This window comes from Pseudorca crassidens, chromosome 3 (assembly GCF_039906515.1).
Source record: "Pseudorca crassidens isolate mPseCra1 chromosome 3, mPseCra1.hap1, whole genome shotgun sequence".
NCBI lineage: Eukaryota > Metazoa > Chordata > Mammalia > Artiodactyla > Delphinidae > Pseudorca > Pseudorca crassidens.
The window spans coordinates 125588566-125602860 of NC_090298.1; the positions used below are offsets into that span (position 1 = coordinate 125588566).

The 14295-nt window shown below is 52.9% G+C and overlaps 1 protein-coding gene across 2 annotated transcripts; it reads right to left on the reverse strand.

Moving 5' to 3' along the window:
- Positions 1 to 332: 332 nt before the first annotated feature.
- IL17B (interleukin 17B) lies at positions 333 to 13948 on the reverse strand. Of its 2 annotated transcripts, XM_067732215.1 has the most exons (8): positions 13881 to 13948; positions 11216 to 11281; positions 10799 to 11051; positions 7406 to 7507; positions 6536 to 6636; positions 4472 to 5404; positions 1881 to 2170; positions 333 to 628 (listed from the first exon to the last, which is right to left on the reverse strand). In XM_067732215.1, the coding sequence occupies exons 6-8, from the start codon at positions 4490 to 4492 to the stop codon at positions 397 to 399; spliced, it is 543 nt and encodes a 180-aa protein (XP_067588316.1). In that variant the 5' UTR covers positions 4493 to 5404; positions 6536 to 6636; positions 7406 to 7507; positions 10799 to 11051; positions 11216 to 11281; positions 13881 to 13948; the 3' UTR covers positions 333 to 396. The 2 variants fall into 2 exon arrangements, with proteins under 2 accessions (XP_067588316.1, XP_067588314.1); XM_067732213.1 differs by lacking the exons at positions 4472 to 5404; positions 6536 to 6636; positions 7406 to 7507; ... (1 more) ...; positions 11216 to 11281; positions 13881 to 13948 and having other exon boundaries at positions 1881 to 4462.
- Positions 13949 to 14295: the final 347 nt, after the last annotated feature.

The following is a 14295-nucleotide window of genomic DNA, read 5'->3' on the forward strand; positions in this document are numbered from 1 at the left end:
CTGGACCCTTCCAGAGACAGGGAGCTCACCGCTTCTAAAGGGCCTCTTTGCAATGGCCCTTGACTTAACTGGGGAGAATCAACTCTTGTTCATTCCTAGATAGGTTTATACCAACCAAGCTCCAATAACGTGGCTGAAATATAGGCTTATAAACCCAAATTAAAGAAAGTAACTGTCCTAAATGGTAGACATGAAATGCAATATTTTTGTAATAACCCATCTCAGCGCTGGAGAACACTGGGTGATGGAAAAATCCTCCTTCACATTGATCGAAATCTACCTCCCACCCGGTTTTGGCTTCAGAGCCACAAGGAGCAAACCCAAAGTCTTGCTTTCCAAAAGACAGCCTTTACTTTTCATTGCCTTGCTCGGCACGGGGGTGCAGGGAGGGCTGTCTCAGAAGATGCAGGTGCAGCCCACGGCGATGGTCTCCATGACTGCGCGCTGGCGGCAGGGCCCGGTGCGTGGCGGCAGCGGGCAGAGGCGACGACGCACAGGCACCTGGCTGAACACGGGCACGCTCACCATGCTGCGGTCCTCCTGCATGGTGAAGGGGTTCACGCAGCCCAGACATAGGCACCGTGCCTCCGGCAGGTCTGCAGGAATGCGGCTAGGGTCATGGTTGATGCTGCGGGAAGGCAAGAGAGAGCACAAGGCAGAAGGATGGTTGTGGTAAAGACAAATTAGTGCCCACCCCCGATGCCCCTGCCATTCCTAACCCAGGTTTTGATCGCACAGCAAGACCGTGCCGTGCTGGAGGAAAGGCAGTGGGCTTGCGGACCTGCAGCATCAGCATCACCTGGGAGCTTGTTAGAAATGCAGAATCTCTCCCTACCCCAGACCTCCTGAATCAGAACTTGCATACTCTTAAGATCCCCAAGAAAGTCATGGGCACAGTAAAGTAGAAGCCCAGCTTCGGAGGAGCTTTATGGACCCTTCCAGTTGCCACATTCCAGGTATGGGAGCCACTAGCGACATGTGGCTGTTTGAGCTTAAAATAATCAAAATTAGCTCCCCAGTCACACTAGCCACATGCCAAGTGCTTAGTAGTTCCATGAGGCTAGTGGCTACCATATTGGACTTTACACTGTCACAGAAAGCTCTATTGAACATGCTCTTCTAGAGTCTCAGGACATAAGGTGTGTGGCTAAACATCTTTGGCCTGGGTTCATGAGTGAGGACCCTTCAGGGTCAGTCCTTTGCTTCATTATTTATTCTCCACATATACACATGGCCCCTTCTGTGCGCCCAGGGGGTGTGCTGGGAAGTGGAGCTACAACCAAGTTAAGACACCACTCGTGTCCCCTAGGGGCAGCAGGTCTTGATTCCCAAGCCCAGCTGTGTATCCTAACCATGTGGAGATGTAGATAATGCCACTTGCTGGGCCTCATCCCTGGAGATTTTGATTGAATGGGGCATGAGAATCCTTAGATGATTCTGATGCAGGCACTGGGATGGTCCCAGTCTAGCGTGAGACACAGATGTGCACGCAGCCAACTCAGTACTGCCTGGAAGTGCTGTAACTAGAGGTGTGTACAAGACACTCGGAGCTGGAGGACGTGACATTTGGGGAAGGCCTTGCAGGCCCTTCACTGGAGACTTGGAGAACACAACGGCAGTGCCCTGCATGGATATCTCATTTAATAACAAGCCTATGAAGTAGATATTATTATCACCTCCACTTACAGTTGAGGAATCTGAGGCTCAGAGAGGCTAAGCAACTTGCCCAAAGCCACACAGCCAGTAAAAGGCAGAGCCAGGATGCAAACCCAGGCCTCCAAATCCAAGGTCTTAGCTCCTACAATGACAGGGAGAGTGGGCGAGGCATCCCCTCCAGCCCCCAACACACAGCTTACCCACTGCTGCCCAGCCTGGCCTACCTGTAGCCCCAGGGCGACAGGCTCCTCTTGTTGGACAGCCACAGCTGCAGGTTGACCTCACACTTCCTCCTGGCCGGCTCGGAGCTGTTCCTCAGCTGGGCCACCATCTCCCCCAGGTTCCTCTCATATTCCTCCATGCGGGCATATGGCTTTGCCTGGGACACGAGGTCCAGCGGCACCTGGTGAGGCCCAGGGGCCAGGGTCCCAGGCCGCCCTTGCCCCTTCCTCTTGCCTTTGGGGTTCCTGGGCTGGCCCAGTCCCAGGAAGATGGAGATGGTGAGAAGGAATAGCTGAGGAGGAAGGCCACAGGTCAAAGGTGGGAGAGCCAGGTCTCCCTCTGGGCTAAGATTTGGGGCCCAAGGAAGGGGAAAGGAAGAGGCAAGGCCTCTAGCGGGGCCACCCTCACCTGTCATGCCCTGGCCTGGTCCCACCAGCCCACCACATGTGTACAGATGCATGTATGCACCACGCTCATCGCTAAGTCCTGATGCACCTCTTAAGAATCTCCCCAGGGCTTCCCTGGTGGCACAGTGGATGAGAGTCCGCCTGCCAATGCAGGGGACACGGGTTCATGCCCCGGTCCGGGAAGATCCCACATGCCGCGGAGCGGCTGGGCCCGTGAGCCATGGCCGCTGAGCCTGCGCGTCTGGAGCCTGTGCTCCGCAACGGGAGAGGCCACAACAGTGAGAGGCCCACGTACCGCAAAAAAAAAAAAAAAAAAAAAAAATCTCCCCAGCCATCCACTTCACTATCTGTACCACCAGCCTCCCCTTCTTGGACAGCTCAACCAGCCTCCTACCTGGTACCCCACATCCTCCCCTGTCTCCTTCCAATCAATTCTCCACACCCTGGCCAAGGATGGGTGTTTGAAATGCAAACCTATTAACATCACCTGCCCAGGCCAGACCTCTGCTGAGTTCTCCTCCCTCAAATCACTCCTGGCTGCCCCTCACACCCGTGCTTCAGCCTCGGACCTTCTCGCAAACCTTCCTCTCCCCATGCTCCTTTCTGCACAAGGACCTTGCACAGGCTGTTCCCTGCAGAGTCCTGCCTCTCACCCTTCAGGTCTTGGCTCCAGTGCCACTTCCTTAGGGAGGCCTCTGTGGACCTTCTTGGGCTCTCAACACCTGATGCCTCTTGCGTGACTGTAGCCTTACGGTGCATACATGTGATTCTTTCATATGTTGGGCCCACACCAAGCACAGGCTCCATGAGGGCCAGCATCGTATCCGTTCCCACACACTGCCTCGTCCCCTGTGTCTGCACGGTACTGGGCACTTAGGTATTCAGTAAACATTTGCTGAGTGAATGAATGCCTGTCACCATCCCTGCCCATCTGTCGCTTACAGTCTGGCAAGGAAAACAGACGGCGAACAAGAAAACGTGCACCTAAGCCTCGCTAGCAGCAGTGTGTGGATGGGACCACACAGCGTGTGGTTAGAGAAGAGCAGGGCCACCCGCTTAGCCTTGTGGCAGTGGGGTGGACTTGCAAAGACTTTCTGGGGAGGGGGCGTGTCTGGTGAGGTTTGAAGGATAAGACAGAGGCAGATATGGGCAGAGGGAGCCTAAAAATTGTATGGGGTGGGGGAAGGAAAGTGTGAAACGAAGTTTCAGTTGGTTAAGAGCTTTGCTGAAAGGAGGCTGAAAGAAGCGGCTGGGAGATGCAGCTGGGGAGGTGGGCAGGTCATGGCCAAGGATCCCTGTTGGCCTCCATGACAGCTTTGCTCCCCTCGTCCACACCCGGACCCTCTGCCTGCCTGACCCCTTGTCCACCCTCACCCGACCATCCACATCTGGGAGCATCAGGAAAGCCTCTCACTCACACGGCAGAGGACCTGGGAGCCCAGCAGAACACAGACTCCTCAGGAAGCCGAGAGAGAAGGGCCAGGACTTGGGTGAGGGCCAGGGCTGGTCAGAAGGGAGGACCCTCTAGGGGGAATTTCATCTCCTCGTTGAATCTAGCCAGGCTCCCACCTGCCCTGTATCCCTCACCCTACCACCCACACGGCCTGTGCCAATCTACCCAGCCAGTCTTGACCCTTAGAAACAAGTTCCGGCAGAGCCCCTCTCGGCAGAACCATTTCTTGGCACAAAATCCATGACAGATTCAAGTGGCTGAATTCTTCCATTTTGGTCCTAGATTCTGCTACAGAAAAATGTCTCCCTAACAATAGGCTTTCTCATCGGAGCTTCTCACATGGCGTTCTTAAACTCTGGCTCTCCCTTTATAGATGGGAAACAGAGAAACAGAAGGACTTGCCCAGGGTCACACAGCCTGGATCTCAGGACCCAGAGGCTCTTTGGAAAAACCCCGATAACGGAGATGGCCAAGATCTCCCCAGATGCCTTTGGCCTGAAAGGGCTTCAGTGTCATGGGGCTGAGCGCAGCTCAGGAGCCGAGCTACTGGCCATGGCTGCAGCCTCTGAGACCCGTCTCTGTTTCCTTCGTGTCCTGGGGGAGAGGACAGAGGGAGAACTCACCTCTGCAGATTCCAAGCCAAACAGAGGCTGCTATTAATCAATAGAGAAGAAGTAACGAAACATTCAGGCCCTAAAAAGGGATGGGGGTGGAGTGGTGAATCGTCACGTACCAGGTTGTGTGGCCAGTCCATCCTGCGAGCCAGGCGATCGGCCTGCAGCTGCCACCCGCCTGGAACCCCAGATGCCTCCGCCAGGAGAATGGCAGCAACAGGACGGCGCGAAGCAATTATAGCTCGTCAGGGGGTTGCCGGGGGAGTGGGTGGGTGGGCTCGTCATCGCCTGGGAGCCTTGGGCCCCCAGCTGGCTGGGCCTGGCGCAGTGGCAGGCGGTGAGGGGCGTGGGGGCAGGCCAGGAGCTGGGACGAGGTGCCCAGGGGCTGTTGACTGAGGGACAATGCCCTGTGTGTCTGATGGGGCTCTGGCGGGTGGTACCTCCGCCTGTGGCCTGCGGCCGGCCGCCCAGCCAGCACCCACAGGGCCGCCTGAGACAATCAGCTTCGTTAGTTTGGGGGATGGCAAGGGGGCAAGGGTGGAGGAGGGACAGGCTGTCCGTTGGTCAGGAGAGCAAATGTTCTCAGAGAGAGCTAGCCAGGAGTGGGACACAGGCCCCATCTCCCAGGGAAACAGCCTCAGGCACTCCGGCCTCAGCCAGCCTCAGGTGAGCTCCGTGGCCCCAGTACACTGGTAGTTCACAGGAGGGGAAACTGGGGCCAGGGTGAAGAAAGGACTTGTCTCGGATTATACAATGAGTGAGAGATGACAGAGCTGGGGTTCGTATCTGGTCCCCATGTGGGGCTTTATCCACCACCCCACTCTGTTTTTCTTGGCATATTTTCTGCACAATTCTGGCCTGCTATGAACATGTTTCTGAATCTGTGTGCTCTCACGCAGGCCAAGTCACGGGTTCGTGAGGACTTCACGGCCGGTTGTCCTGGCCTTCCGGATGCAACGCCGCCCCTCGTGTAGAGAAGGTCTCCACTCCAAGGGCCTGCCCCTGTGTGGCTGCTTGTGACTTCCATTCTCTCTCAGCCTCAGTTTCCTTCTCTGTAAAATGGGAGTCGTACCCAGGAATCGACAGTGGCCTGGCCCATCTCTCCCTGAAATCTTTCTGAGTCTCAGTGCCCCCATCTCTAGAATGGGGATGTCATAGTAGCCACCTCTCGGGGCTGCCACGAGGAGTAAGGGAAAGAACCCATGTTAAACAACTGGCACAGTGCCACGTAGTATGTGCTCAATAAACACAGCTGTTTATTATGAATGTTATCATTATAAAATAATTGTATAATTGTTACTGGGAACGTTAGCATCAGAGCAAAGCACGGTTCTCATTGCTCAGCCAACTCTCCTTTCTATCCCCTCGGGCCCACTCTCATGGCTGAGAGACTTCTGGGCTTCACAGGCTCTGGCCACAATTTCATGAGCTCAGGTGACCCCAGGGTCTACACATCCTGGAATCATGGGCTGAACGGACCAGCGCTGCTGGTCTGGATCTCTCCCCTTGAGTGAGCAGCCCAGCTGAATGTGAGCGAGCAAGTCCCCCCCCCCCCGCCCCGCCGGCATCCGGGGGATGTAGGAGGGGGTGGAAGGGGGTGTGAAGAGGACAGGGGAGGGACACCGTGAACAGGCATCCAGGACTGCACCGTCCTACTCAGGGCCACTCTTGGCCATTTACAGGAATCACCAAGGGAAGAACGCAGGGTGCAAGGCGCTCCTGAATGTCACAAGATTAATCTGTCCGGGGCAGGTTTCCACAGCATAACTGAGAAGCTGGCTGAGGCTCGAGCTCATGAGAGATACCACCATATTTGGTCAAATACTAGACAGGGCTCTATTCTACCACTGGAAACTCCAGAGGGAGGGGGACTCTGAAAATACTTCCTCAAGTAACAAGGCCCCCAGTCCCACCCCAGGCTGTCCCAGCCCCACCACCACTGTCCTTTGAACAAGTGAAACAGCCAGCACGAGGGGGCGAAGGATGGGGGCAACCTGGCTGTAACCTGTGCAGCCTCCTTGCTGTCCCTCTGCTGCTGCTGCCGGTGGGGTCCAACAGACACGCAGCTGGGGGGGACACATCCCTGCATCCACAGAACGGTGGAGAAATTAAAAGATGGGGATTGGGCTGCTAGGGGGTTCCTCTGCTTCTCAGGACCCCTGAAAGCATCACACTCTCCTTACCTGCTGGCGACACACACTGCTGGCTTCCGTCTCCCAAAGACAGGACTTGGCCGCCTCAGCTTCCAACTTCACATAGATTCCAGGGTCCTGGGCCCAGAGTTCTGATGGGGCGGGCCCAGGAATTTGCACCTTAACAAGGCCCCAGTCTGGGAGCTATAGGGGTCCTCACCCATCCCCTAGCTCATTCCCTGCCCCACCGCCATTCTACCACAAGGAGACCAAGGCCCAGGGAGGGACGGGTCTTACCCAAGCTCACACAGCATGTGGGTGCAAGGCGGGGTAAGGCTGGTCTGAGCACAATTCAGTCTTCTAATTCTTACTAGTTTTCTCCAAACTTTATACATACAGCTCTGGGCTGGGCTAGGCCTTTTGGCTGCTTATGTGGGAACCTAGGAGCCAGGCCAGTCCCTCTGGGAGTCCCAGAGCTCCCTCAATGTGGAGGGGGATCTGTGTGTACCCAAGCAGGTACAGTGGGGAGTCAAGGATGGGCCCAGGGACCATCACTGGGTTTCCCATTCCTGGGCCATCTCAGGCCAGGAAGAAGGCCCATTCTTCCAGCCTTGGTTTATAGAAACCACTGAGAGGTCATCAGCCCTGAAGGATATCCTGAGGGTGAACCCTGGCCAACCACGTAGAGACCCTACCCCTCAGGTCAGAGCCAGGCCTGAGGGAGGCATGGGCACTTGGGCTTCAGGGGTCTCTGCCCCACAGCAGAGTTGGGGTCCTTAGGTCTTTTCTCACAGAAGGTGGTCAACACAGGGGAATGAGGAAAGGGGTGGATGGGCTGGAGGGTGAGTGTCAGGGAATGGTCGTACTCAGAGCCACCAGGTCTGTGAGCTGCCGCCCAGCTAGGAGCAGTTCTGTACTCACCACCAGGTGGCGCCACCAGAAAGCCAGACACCTCCAAGGAGCAGGCAAACCCTGGCAGAACTTCCGTGCCAGCCACCCCTTTTCCCTAGAATGGACCCTGGGCTGAAAACGAGGGAACCAGGTAAGTAAAAGTCCTTTGCCTGCCCCCGGCTGCCCAAGTAACCCTACTGTTGATGAGGACCAGTGTCCGGGACACCTTCCACATCAGATCAGGAACAGCACGACCAGCCAAGAGTGAGGGGGCAGAGGTGGGGAGGGTTGGGGGCTTCTGTCTGCTGTGTCAGTGATTCCCCTCACTTGGAGCACCTACCACGTGCTAGGCCCTAAGCATCTGGCACCTGGACACCGTAATTTTCAGAAAGAAACAATTAGCAATAATAGCTGCTGTACAATTCTACTTACTGACCACCAGGCACTGTGCTAAGTCCTTCATGTGCATTGTTTTATTAAATCCTTCCAACCACCTTGTGGTGAGGTCCTAATTTTATCCCGAATCTATGGATGGGGAAACTGAGGCTCAGAGAGCCCAAAGTCACAGAGCATTCAAAGCAAGTTTGTCTGATTCCTGCACGTGCTGTTCCCTGCTGTGCGGGAAGGAGAGGAGCATCCCAGCCAGGAAGGAGGCAGGAATGTCCAGGAAGGAGGCAGCTGATCATCAAGGAGGATCTGTGCTTGCCTCAAGCTCACCCTGACATCTTCAAACCAGATCCTGCATGTCAGGGAGGTCACTGAGCCCAAGCCCAAACTAGAGTCCTCCAAGAGGATCTGAGAGCTCCCAGGGTGTGGGCATGGTACCCAGCAATGTTCCTGGCACACAGTAGGCATTCACTAAATACTTGATGCATTGAATCAAAACAGCCGTATGTATGTGATACAGGGTGATAATGCTGGGATGGAGCATGGGAGCCCAGAGCAGCGGGGACCTGGAGGAGGAGGTGCAGCTCAGGAGGTAAGAGTTCAGACTCCAGAGGTTGACAGACCTGAGTTTTAATCCTGCCTCTGCCAATTCAGAGCTGTGTGACCTTGGGAAAGTTACTTGACTTCTCTGAGCCTTAGTTTCTTCTGCACAGTGGAGATAATCGTAACTTGGCTCTCAGTGGATGGTCGTTGGGACCAAAGACAATGCATGTTAAAGCACTTAGCAGAGCGCTTGACAAAAGTAAGCCCTCAATTAGTGGCAGCTGCAATTGTTACTGTGAGTATTAAAAATAACTTTTGAGTTGGGCCTTCGAAAGGATGCTTCTAGAGTGTTCCTAGGTAGGAGGTGGGGAAAAGGATAGAACCAGCAGAAGAACGTAGAGGTTCCTGTTCCCAGTGGGCCCACCCTGGAGCCTCGGCTGGGCCAGGAAGGCCTGCGGGATTCGGTGTAGAGATTTGCCCAAGTGGACCCAGTAAGGTCGGGGAGGCAGGAGGAGACTAGCAGGCGCCTCTACTGCTATATGGAGGGGGGCTGTGGCCAGGAGGGCGCATCCTCCACTGGAGGTCTTGGCTCTCCTGCCGCACTGCCCACCCCACCCCACCCCCACCCCCTTGGGGTAGGAGTCCTTCTCCCAGGCCCATATTTGCACAAATGCCTCCCTCACTGCTCACTCCAGAGCCCCAGCCAAGAGGCACTATTTTAAGCTCCCTGGATGGGAACGCTGTTGGTGGGAACAGACCCAGCCAGAGAGCTCCCAGTTCTCAAAAAGGGCAAGGCCTGGGTGAATGGGCGGCCACTGGATGTGCAGAGGGTCCGCCGCATCCACATGACCCTCTGCCCAGGCCAGGCGCCAACACCTCCTCCCCCAGGGGAGCAGTCAAGGAAATGCGAGTTGAGGAGGACTGCAATGGGTGGGCTTGTGCTCTGGGGCTGGGTGTCCGAGGCCTCCCTGCCACCCAGCATCCAGCCTCGAGAACACCAAGTTTGTGTCTCTGGGTCGCGGATTGACGCTGGGGAATATCTTGTGTAGGAACCTCTTCTAAAGCATCTTTGCTAGACACGTCCAGTGTAGGGAGATCATTCATCTCTGAGGATGCACATCCCGCTTTTTAAAGCTCTCGATGTTGAACATAATAATAATAATGATACAAGTTTTCTCTTTCGTTATGCTACAGTGCCCTCCTATCATGCACTATGGTGTAGAGGGAGACTGCAGACTTCAGAAGTGATGCTTGGACACGTGCTCTGCCCCTTCTAATGTGGCCACATCCATTCTTCCTAACTTCAATGAGCCTCAGTTTCCTCCTAGGGTTGTTAAAGTGGCCTTATCATAAAAATTATGATTTTCCTGGCATACAAAGGGTACTTAAGATTTGGCCAGTTTGGGCTGCTTTTATTGTAATGTGGTTGGTTTGTGTGTGACTGTGTTTGTTGTACGGTGTTTTTGTGTTACGTGTGCTATTTTTGCTTTTGGATTGTGAAAAACCAGTATAGGCTAATATATAAAGCACACACTCTGAACTAAAGCAACTGAACCCCAGCCCCTCCACAAAACTGCTGGGTCACCTTGGGCAGGTGGCCTAACTTTTCTGAGCCTATGTGTCCTCCTCGAGAGGAAGGAGAATTTAATGGGATAATGCACATAAAGCACCTGGCACAGTGTGGGCTCAGGGAATGGCCCTGCTATTATCTCATTGTACACATTATTCTTAGCTGTGCTCAATCAGCTCACACTGAACAATTCTAGAACAACTTTTTTCGAACACTTTCCAGCTGCCAGAGTGCCAGTAATAGAATGGACTGCCCTGAGCTCCCCATTAGCCAAGGTGTTTTAGCAGAGGCCAGAAGACCAGCTGTGAGGGAGATGCAAAAAGAAGAGAGAGTTGAGCTTGGCGAGCTTCGAAAGTTCCCTTCCAGCCCTGAGAGGTTGAATCTTACGTCCAAGGCCTCAGGCCCCATGTGGGGCTGTCCTGCCTGCCTCTACTTGCCCAGACCTAGACAGGAAGGAGCCCAAGGGGGCCCGTGAGGGATGTGGAATAAACAGCCTGTCCCCAGGGCAGATGGAGGCGCCGGGCCCCCTGCCCACCAACACATCCTCCCCTCAGTCCCGGGGGATGTTTATACTCTGGTCAGAGTTTACAGGACGTCTGAACTTACAAGATCCAGAGTTCTGATCTTCCCCCACAAGCTGTCAGCCCCTCCTCTTGCTGGGTGGGTCTGCATCTATTTTGGGTGGGAAGCCCCGTCCTCCAGCGGAAGCAGGAAAAGGGTACAACATGAGAAATGTTCTCTTCAGACCCCCAGAGCCCAGACCCCGGAGGAAGAAGAGCTTGTGCTGTGGAGGATGAGGGGAAAAGGGGGTGGTGTCTCCTGGCTGTTTATGGGAGAGGAGTCCTGGGAGGGGGGACACTTCCCCTGCAGCTTGGGTTCAAAGGCCTGCTCCCCCAACACAGCTAATAACGGATGGTACTTACCAAAGGCTGACTTACATATTGGCTTCAGCTATTGGCTCAGATAGCGCTGTTTTTATTGTGCTGGTTTTGGTGTATATCTGCGTGACTGCGAATTTGCGGCTACGGTCTTGCACGTGCATGTTTTGTTTTACTGGTTTTTTTTTGAAGAGTCACCAGGTGGAAGCTTCTTGCAGGCAGCGGACATGCCTTATTCACACGTGCTTCTCAGCGCCTGGCTCAGGAGCCTGGGCCCCCACTGCAACCAGAGCAGGACCTGCGGAGAGAACAAAGAAACCCTGAGGCTACTCACTTGGGGGACAGGCAGCGACTCCAAGACGCATCACCTCACATGTCAGCAAGGAGCCCTTATGGCCACAGCCAAGGCCTCCATCCCCACCCTGCCTCCCCCACTGGAAAACAGCCTCTTTAAAAACTTACAGGCTCTTAGAGCTGCAGTGAACCTCAACCCAGGCCTCCCTGCAGAAGCTTGTCTCTGGCCTGAACCTGTTGGGAGACAATATTGAGAAGCTGCCCCAGGTGGTGGTTTAAATATCTTGTCTGAGAGGCTCTGTAAGTTTCTAGGAGCTGTGGTCTTCAAAGTAGGGGCAATGAAGAGCCTTGGGAGGTCTTGAGAAGGGTTTATTCCCTTCATTTATCAAATACAGGGACTTCCCTGGTGGTCCAGTGGTTACAAAGCCACGTACCAATGCAGGGGACATGGGTTCAATCCCTGGTCGGGGAACTAAGATCCCACATGCCACAGAGCAACTAAGCCCGTGCGCCACAACTACTGAGCCTGCGCTCTAGAGCCCGCGAGCCACAACTACTGAAACCTGTACACCCTAGAGCCTGCATGCTGCAACTACTGAGCCCACGCGCCGCAACTACTGAAGCCCGTGAGCTTAGGGCCCGTGCTCCGCAACAGGAGGAGCCACCGCAATGAGAAGCACGCACACCGCAACCAAGAGTAGCCCCCGCTCACCGCAACTAGAGAAAGTCCATGTGCAGCAACGAAGACCCAATGCAGCCAAAAAGATTAATTTTTTTAAAAAAGTGTTTTTTTAATTAAAAAAAACAAAACATTTTCTGAGCTCATGTTCTTACAGAGGATGGTGGAGGTAACAGTACCAACATTTTAGGACCAGCCTGTGACTTAGGGCTCTTGCTGGGCCCCTCTCCTCTCAGTCCCCTGTACCCCCTGTATCCGTGGGAACTCCCTCATTTCCTGGGAAGCCCATGACCTCAGCCCTCGGGGCATGTGGAGGAAGGTACAATGTCTCCAGAATGTGAAATCTTGCCAAATTTCCATTGGAAGGTCGGTTCTCATAAATATTGTATATTTGTGGAGAAGGAGGAAGAAGTGGCTAGCATGGAATCTGACCATTTCCAAAGTCTGGTTCCCAACAAAGAAGCCTCGATCATCGTTCTACTGTTAGAAGACAGAGTCAAGGTTTCTGGCCCTGGGAGACAGAGGTGGTCCAGCCCTAGGACCCAGGCAGATGCTGCAAGTAGTTGCCTAGTGTTAACAGTGATATCCCTCTTACACTCATAGCACTCTGCAGTTTACAAAGCACATTTATATCCGTGACTTTATTTACTCCCGGCATCAATCCCACGTGAATATCAGATTTTCACAGAAGACAAAATTGAGGCTCAGGGAAGGGAAATAACCTGCCCATATTCATATAGTGAGGAAAAGGGGGCAGAGCTTGAGATGAAAGGCTGGGCCTCTGAGACCACTCTTGACCCCAACCCCACCCTAACCTTTTTCCCAGTTAGGGAATGAGCATTGGAAGTAGGCCGTGGTTAGAAGTGGGCACCCTGTCATTAGGCAGTGGACACAGAGCCAAAGGCCAACCAAATCATTTCTGATATGGCCTGGCTGTGCTCTACGGACAAACTTACATTAGAGGGAAATGTGTCTGGCGAGAGGGCTCAGTGCGCAAGGGATATGTTTTCTGAGTCAGCTCTGGAGAAAGTTCAAGGGTCGGGGTGACCCCAATCTCCCTCTCCACCAGCAGTGTGCTCTTGGAAAAAACTGGAACTGTTTGGCTCTTCAATCAAGCAATCACATAGCTATGTCCATAATTTTTTGTCTTCCATATTGGGATTCCTTTGCATTCTACCTCATTATCTCAACCACAGAGCCAGCTCTGACTCTGTCATTCCAGAATCACTTACAAATCTTGTTTTTTAGACCAATTCTCAGAATCACAGGCTCAGTGGGACCCTACAGATCATTTTGCTGGCGTCTCAGTGATAGCCCTATCACATGCTCCCAAGGTTCTTATTAGTCTCTACTTGTTTTAAATGTCTACCTCCCTGCTCCTTCCATCTGCTGACGACAAATTTCCTTTTGAGAATATAAAGAACAAAGCTTCTCCCTTTGCCTATGACAAGTAGTATCAGTCAGGATGGGCCAAGTTGTGCTGCATTAACAAACAATCCTCTTGGCGGCTTAGGCCAGCAAAGGCGTCTTTCTCACCTATATTACAAGTCCTGTGTAGGCCGCTATGCTCATCAGAATCACTCAACGACACAGAATGACAGAAGCTTTATCACGATACTTTCTTCCACAAGCACCATAATGGAATCAGAGGTATGTAGGCAGTGGATTTACAGCAGTCAATCATGGGTTCTGGAGTCTTAGCTCCAACCACTTATTTCCTTCAGGCAAATTCTTTCATCTAAAAAGATTGTCAGTTTTTTTTATCTATAAAGTGAAGATCATGACAAAGTACCTACCTCACAGATTTTCTGTGAGGTTAACCAAAAGGATGAATGTAAACCCTTAGCCCAGAGTCTGGTTCATAGAAAGAATTCAATAAATGTCAGTTATTATGTATAATGTTAACATAGTATTATGTTAACTTAATAATGCCTACCATCTCCAGACAGAACAGTGCTCCTTTCCACTGTTCCTCATGTTGACCAGTTTGAATTCCTTCGAAGAGTTCTTTTTTTTTCTGCAAGTCATTTTCACATTATTTTTATGCATTTTATCTCATGAGAGAGGCCCTAAGCGTTCAGAGCTGAGGCACAAAAGGATACATCCGTGTGTCTTGCCAACCCCAAGCAATTTATCCAGTTCAAGATACATTACCAAGTCCTTCTGAGGAGTCCAGGGAAGGGAGGTCAAATCTGGAGAAGAATCCTGGCTTGAGATACAACCCTATGGTAGAGAGACACAGAAATCAAACTGTAGAATGTCAGAGTTGGAAGAGACATTTAGAACAAGCAAGTCTCATGATGTCTTCTCTTTTACAGATGGGGAAACACAAGTCCAGAGAGGGAAAGGGACTGCTACAATGTCACACAGCAATTCAGTGTCAGAGCTGGGGCCAGAGCCCACTTCCTTTAATCCCAATCTTGGGGCTTTCTGCACATCACGTAAGGAGATAACATTCTCTACCACTGGGTGAGGAGGGGGCAGATCTCTCAGAATTATGGCTTGTCCTCATTTCACAGAGTTGTACTCCGACAGAGCTGTAAAGTTAAGAACTTTATAAACATTACCT